At 40.1% G+C, this 6,733-nt stretch overlaps 1 protein-coding gene across 1 annotated transcript; it reads right to left on the minus strand.

Annotated features, from left to right (window-relative positions):
* Positions 1 to 1,061: 1,061 nt before the first annotated feature.
* LOC133722486 (aluminum-activated malate transporter 8) lies at positions 1,062 to 3,781 on the minus strand. The gene is made up of 6 exons (XM_062149373.1): positions 3,275 to 3,781; positions 3,028 to 3,168; positions 2,572 to 2,844; positions 2,349 to 2,461; positions 2,023 to 2,166; positions 1,062 to 1,822 (listed from the first exon to the last, which is right to left on the minus strand). The coding sequence occupies exons 1-6, from the start codon at positions 3,573 to 3,575 to the stop codon at positions 1,394 to 1,396; spliced, it is 1,401 nt and encodes a 466-aa protein (XP_062005357.1). The 5' UTR covers positions 3,576 to 3,781; the 3' UTR covers positions 1,062 to 1,393.
* Between the last annotated feature and the right edge of the window lie 2,952 nt (positions 3,782 to 6,733).

The raw sequence follows: 6,733 nt of genomic DNA on the forward strand, positions 1-6,733 counted from the left end.
ACGAAACTTTCTTTGATAGATACTCTACGACCAGCGTCGTTGAGGTTGGTAGTAGTGAACTTCTCCCTTGGATCGTCGTCTGCTAAGAAGTGGGCGATACCCGCTCTGATACCAAATGATGCGGGAAGCGTGAACACGATAATAAGAGGCTCCGTCAAACGTCGAAAGACATATGAGATGAGCTAGAATCCACTAGCAATTACGGGCACAGCCGTAAGAAACATAGAGAAACTTCTCTAATATTTGGTTTTTTTATTGATAACTTGAATGAAAATTACAATCTAAGAGGTGCCTTATATAGGGCACATAGCATAAACCTAATACAACTAGAAAACATAAAGAAGAATTTATTGTAGACTAAAACTAGGAAACCTAATTAAACCTGATTAAATAAAAATCGAGAATAAAATCCTAGATACTAAAGAATATTAAGCTTGGAATCCCAATCAAGATTTTGCTCGAGAATCCCGATATATCCAAAAGAGTAATTTATGATTAATTCCATCATTAAGAAGCCTATTTGAATACCAATTTCCAATATTCAAATTATTATTCTTAATGTGAAGACGCTTCTTTTTTTTTTTCGAGATTTTTGGTTAAAATTGGCTAAAATCTCGTCCTACATCATCTTCTTCAGCCTAATTCTACTGAATGAGTAGCGGCACAATTTGTTACAAATCATGGAATATAAAAAATTGAGGAAGGATTTTTTAATATGTCTCCTCCCCAACAAATCCCACATTAATTGTGAAATGAGAGCAGAGTTGATCATTATACTCAACCAGATAAAAGTATGCAAGTTGAGTATTCAATTAATCTCCACCAAATCACTTGTTAGAGTGACAAATATTTACACTTCTTCACTTGGTTTTGGGACTTTTGGCGCCTGATGAGAATTTTTGTCATTTTCTTGAGAACCCATTTCATCTACTGTGATCACAACATGGGCACTATCAATGATCACCCATATACAAAATTGAAGAACTCGTCCCCTTCTACCCAACTGAAAAAGAACTCCTCTCCTGCTACAGATAATCAGATAAAACAAGACTTCAATAATGGATCAAGAACTCACAACAGGCTTCCGTTTCTACCCAACTGAAGAAGAACTCGTCTCCTTCTATCTCCTCAACAGGAGAAAGAGCCGAAGAGGCATGGTATTGGAGCAAGATAGACTTAATTATCTGGACAAGTTTCGTTTGAGAAGTGAGAACGAGAGAGATTCAGCAGTAGAGAAGAACAAAAGTCACGTACAGAGCTACAGGCGTACAACGATGAAACAATAAAATACATTCCAGATAATTTTTTTTTACATATATATATATATATTAATAGAAGTTATATTTTTTTGGGGCCCTTGAAACTGGGGGCCCTAGGCCTGTGCCTGTTGAGCCTATGCCCAGGGCCGGTTCTGACTATCATCACCATCATCCAAGAGTAGAGGGTTTATGCTTCCTCTGTGAAGTAATTGCGGCTTATTCTCTGGTGAAACAGTTGGCTCCGCCACTTTGAAATGTGCTTGTTGGGAAAGCTCATGAACTGACATGGAAATTTTCTCCACACATTTGACAATCTCAACTAGTATTGAAGCAACTGTGGCAGCTGGTATAATTGCAAGGATGTCTGCATTTTCCAGTGATGCAGCTTTCAGTGCAATGTGAAGGTCTTCTACTGCATTTTTGGAGGTCTCCAAATGTTGACAGGCAGATTTCGGGTCCTTCATGGTTTTGATTGCTGTGCCTAAAGCTTTTAGGGCTTTGCCAGACTCAGTACTCATTGTTATGCACGAGGCTTGAACTATTTGTAGAAATTCTTGTGGCACCTGCAAGGATTATGATATAAATTAATTAATCAGTCACTTCACCATAGAGGTAGATCTATTACACAATAGATTAGATGCGGATAATGCTGTTAGCAGTCTCAGATTAGCTTCTCGTGTTCCAAATTGAATATTTTATATTCATTACTAGTGTGTATGGTAAGAATAGTGCCAAAAAACAGAATAATGATTTGATATATTACATGTACATCTGAGTTGATGTGGCCATTTAGAGTATCAATCTGATAAGCACATTGCCTGACAAGGGCTCCAATCTTCAAATATTGCTTCCATGGATGACAAAATTTGAAGCGTCCATGTCCTGGTTCCCATCTTGCAAAATTTGCCTGCACATGTATATATATTCAATATAACATGAAATATATGAGCATATTCATATAGGTTTTGGCATATTCAAAAGTTGTTTCTATATAAGATAATGGCTAGCTGGCTAGCTAGAGATGTTAGTGGCTTTCATTTCAAGGTGACATTTAGTGGAAGGAGAGAAAGATGCTTAATTAGTACTCACCCAGGATTCTTCAGTGGTTTTTGAGTTTAGGACACTTTTATATCCATCATTTTTTGTGACCTTGGTAGACTTTCCATCCTTAGGCAATTGAAAATATTCACCTCCTCCAATTCCTATAATGAATATTAATTCCCAGGCCATATTATTAATATAATAATATTTAATCTTTAAACATGTTAGTTACAGATCTTTGCAATGTGTATGATGTTTAGGTAGCATTTACCTTCTAGGTAGTTTGCAAGCTTGTCCATGTTGGATGCTATAAGATTGTGCAAATCTTCACCAGCCCATACTGGACATAAAAAAATTGCTATGATTATGCAGGTTCCTCCACCTATTAAAACTGTAACTAGTCTTTGATCGGCCATCTCCAAAAGCCCCTCAACCCGATATCCCGATACAGTTACCATACTAAACGTCAGTATGAATATCAACACCCCATAATCATATCTCGCCTTGATCCTTGGGAAAAACCTCGAAAATGTAGATGCTGCAGCTGCAACCATGTAAAACAACTCGCATATATTAGCCTAGTGCTTTCTTCTATTAGTTAGTTTGTTTTTTTATTGTATTCTGAGAATGAGAATCATGATCTTTCTTAACCAAAGTGATTCTTAAACTTTGATCATGAGTTATCATTATTGTTTTTTTTTTTTTGGGTGCGTAAATATGTATGTACCTAGTAGGAAGACAAGGACGCCTAGGATAATGGGCTCTCCTTGCTCCCCGAACAGACCAGCCAAGTGATTTGCTCCAATTCCTAGAGCACCGGCAAGTAATGTGGCAAAGCTTCTGTTTAAACCCTTGTTGAGTGTTGCACCTGCACAAAAGAAAACAAAATAAGTATTGTTCATTAATTAAACAAAACAATTTCATATCTTAAATATTTGTTCATTAATTAATTTATTATTTTTGAAATTACTTACCTACAGTGAATTCAAACACTACTACCACTGTTAGAACCGCCCACATTCCTGCAACCCCAAGACCATCATAAAGGGCTCTCCAATAGTACAATAAGGATACCAATGTGAGAGCCATAGCCACTTTCAGAGAGTGAATGACTCTTCTCGGATCATCTTTTCCTAGCTTGATAGTGTTCTTTGCAACTTTGGTAACTTTGTTTTTTAACTTTCCCGGCAAGGCCTTAACCCAAGACCAAGCACGTTCAAAAACCCTGGCCTTCCGATGTTCACCTCCGGCTAACTGATCATTGATGATCTCCATGGCTTTAGCAACTGGAAATGGCTAAAGCTTTTGCCACAAGGTTTTCCTTTTCTGGGCTCTGAGTACTTTAAAAAGATAGGAGAATGGAAGAGAAAATGAAGGAGCTAGCAAGCTTGATGAGTTGGTTGGCTCATTCGGGCTTCAATTTATAAAGAGAGAGTTTGGTGCAAGTGAAGAATAGTTTACTGGATACACGTCTTTGTGTCTCTTGTAGGACGAGAGACAAAGATTTTCCATGAGAAAGTAAGAGAGAGAGTATGCTTCAAAGAATGGTGGCGTGGCTGACTAGGCTTTTACTTGGTTCTGACATTTATGACCATATATTAAAGATGAGTTCCACTGTGTCACTGTGCTACAGTAGGGAACAGTTCGTGAGGGTTGGAAAGACAGTCTTGCCCTCAGCTGAGATATTTTGTATATACTGCCAAGTCGATGTTGAACACTTCTATATACTGCCAAATAGTTCAAATCCAGAATCCAGACAAAAGGAAAGTTTGTGAAGCTTCCAGATTGCACCAACAGTGTCCAAAGGGATATTATCTCTATGATTACGATTTTGCCCGGAATGTTTGAGTATATAATCAACATCTCCGCTACTGTTTTTTCATCTCGAGAAGCCTCCATCAACATCTATCACTCAAGGCAAGGTAAGAATTTTACGTTTATTAAATTTTTCATTTACATACAAAATTGTACTCTTATGTCTAAAAGCTAGTAATATTATTATAGTAAGAAGCATAAACTCCTACTGCAGCGCATAACTGGTATATTGTTTTATTAATGTTTATTGCTATTCCACTGAGTCAGAACATAAAGGAATCAAGAATTTCAGCCGGCACTAGTCGCACAAGTAATTCACCACCCATGGTTACAAATCCTACAGCTTTTGGTCAAGTTGCGAGTGTGGACTGTGGAGATCTTTAGTAGTTTCCATGCGTATGAACCTAGCTAACTTATAGGTCTCTCTCTCTCTCTCTCCACCTTGCAAAAACGAATTTCCGTACGTAATAGCATGATGGCTATCACTGCAAAGCCTGTGACGTGCACTGTATCCCACTGTTCAAATCCATCAGCTTCCTTGAGCTAATTGTTCAGAGTTAAACTCAGGTAGCCGACTCATATTCAAGGTAGTTAGCAGAATTAGGCTGGTGCGTATTTAATTATTAAGTTCCCGTACATAAATGGTTGAGAATCGCCCGCATATGTAGTAGGTCATATTTCCTAATGACCGTAAGGGTTTATGAAATAAATATTCTTAATATTCAAATTATATATATATTTTTTTTTTTTTGAGAAAAGGGCGGTGCGGCAGCCCTCAAGCCCTGATAGCCTTAATTAAAGAAACTGTCGAATACAAGGGGGGGACATTGAGCCTAAACCCCTGATTACAGTAAGTAGAACATCCTGAAATACTATCCTGATTGTCTACTAAATGCTTGTACTCAACAAAGCACCAACTAGCAAAGAGCGCACTACTGGCGACTCTATTTGCTTTAACTGCATTAACGCAGCGGTGACACAACGGAAAGATAACTTGATCTGCAACCCGACTGCAGCAAAGCATAACTACCATATGCACAGCTTTCCCATTATGATGCCACCGGATACTACATCCAGTGACACTTAAATTCCCTCTGCTACTAAGAGGCAGCGACCATTTGCAAGTGCAAGGAACTCGCCGCCTACCTAGAGCAAAGTAGGCACACAAGGTGCAAAGACTGGCACACAGGCCACTGCCTCCTACCGGAACACGGTTGGAGGTTATTACCGACAAAGCAGCAACTGAAAAAGGAACAAACAAACAAGCATAAAATAAAAAACAGCAGCAAAGCCAAACAGCCGAAGCCCGGCCCATCCACCATCTCTCCCAATGGCCCAAAGCAGAAGCCGTCCAAGCAAGCATCGAACGCCAACCGCCGGCACCAGACCGCCCCCACCGCGCAGCAACCCTGCACCGCCGCATCACCACGACACTGTGCAGGCCCTTCTTCAACCATATCGGTGCCCGAAACCAGAACCAGAACCAAGCACAGCCCACGCCCTGAGATCGAGATCTCAGCCACCGTCCCCCAGCCCCCAGTTGCCGCAGAGCCTCAACGTTTCGCCGCTGGCCATCCGTGTCCCATAACCACTCCAACTGCCCCAGAAACAACACGGAACCCCGCCTGCAGACCCACGTCCAAACCCAAACCCAGATCGAACTCAGATCCATCCACACCCAGATCAAACCAGACTTCACCCACCGTGGACCACGCTTCCAGGAAACCCTGTCTGCACCCACCCACGATCGACGGAGAGAAGAAGCCGATCTGGAAGCACCGCCCCGATCCAAGTATGAACTGTCGAACTCCTCCCCCGAACCGGATCCCCGCCATAGAGCCTCGCCGCTAGCCTCCATCCTCATCCCCTCCCGGACCGGAACGCAGCGACAGGGGGCCCGCCGGCGTTCGGCCGGGAGAGAAACGCTCGATCTCTGATTTCTTTTCCGCGCGTGAGGCGCGTTCCCTAAATACCACACCTGACCCTCTGGCCTTAATCTCAATAGTTTTGAATCACATTCAAATTATATTTATGAAATGGCAAATTGTTTGATGAAATGTGATAAATAGAGAAGTTTAGAATTAACAACATACTAACCAATACAAAGAGCTCTAAAAGGTGTCCTAAACATTTCACTTACTGAAATTTGTAGGCGCTTAAATTAGATTCTCACTAATATTTGCATTACTCCAGCCAACATTCTCGCTTCTGTTACATTTGCTTTTATTTTATTTCTAATTGGAATGTGCTTTCATCATATATGCCACTACAGCTTTGTTTAATAAGATGTTGAAATTCAATTCTATTAGGTCTTTTGTTAACTTAGAAAGTGGAAGAATGATGAGGCTATATTGAGGCCTATATATGCTAATTTTTAAACTGTCTTATGTGGTTAAAGCTAGGGTTTGCAGCTCACGAAAAAGAGAACAATGATAGAAACAAAAGTGAAACGGGGATCTATTTATCGATCAGTGCCCTTACCGATTACACTTCTTTGATAGAACAGATCAGTTAAAGCAAGAGCTTAGGCATTTGGGGATTTGGGTGTAAAAAAAATTAAAACAAATAGAAGGAATGTAGTGATCATTAAATATTAATTCTAATCCAACAAAAGTTAG

This window comes from Rosa rugosa, chromosome 7 (genome assembly GCF_958449725.1).
Source record: "Rosa rugosa chromosome 7, drRosRugo1.1, whole genome shotgun sequence".
NCBI lineage: Eukaryota > Viridiplantae > Streptophyta > Magnoliopsida > Rosales > Rosaceae > Rosa > Rosa rugosa.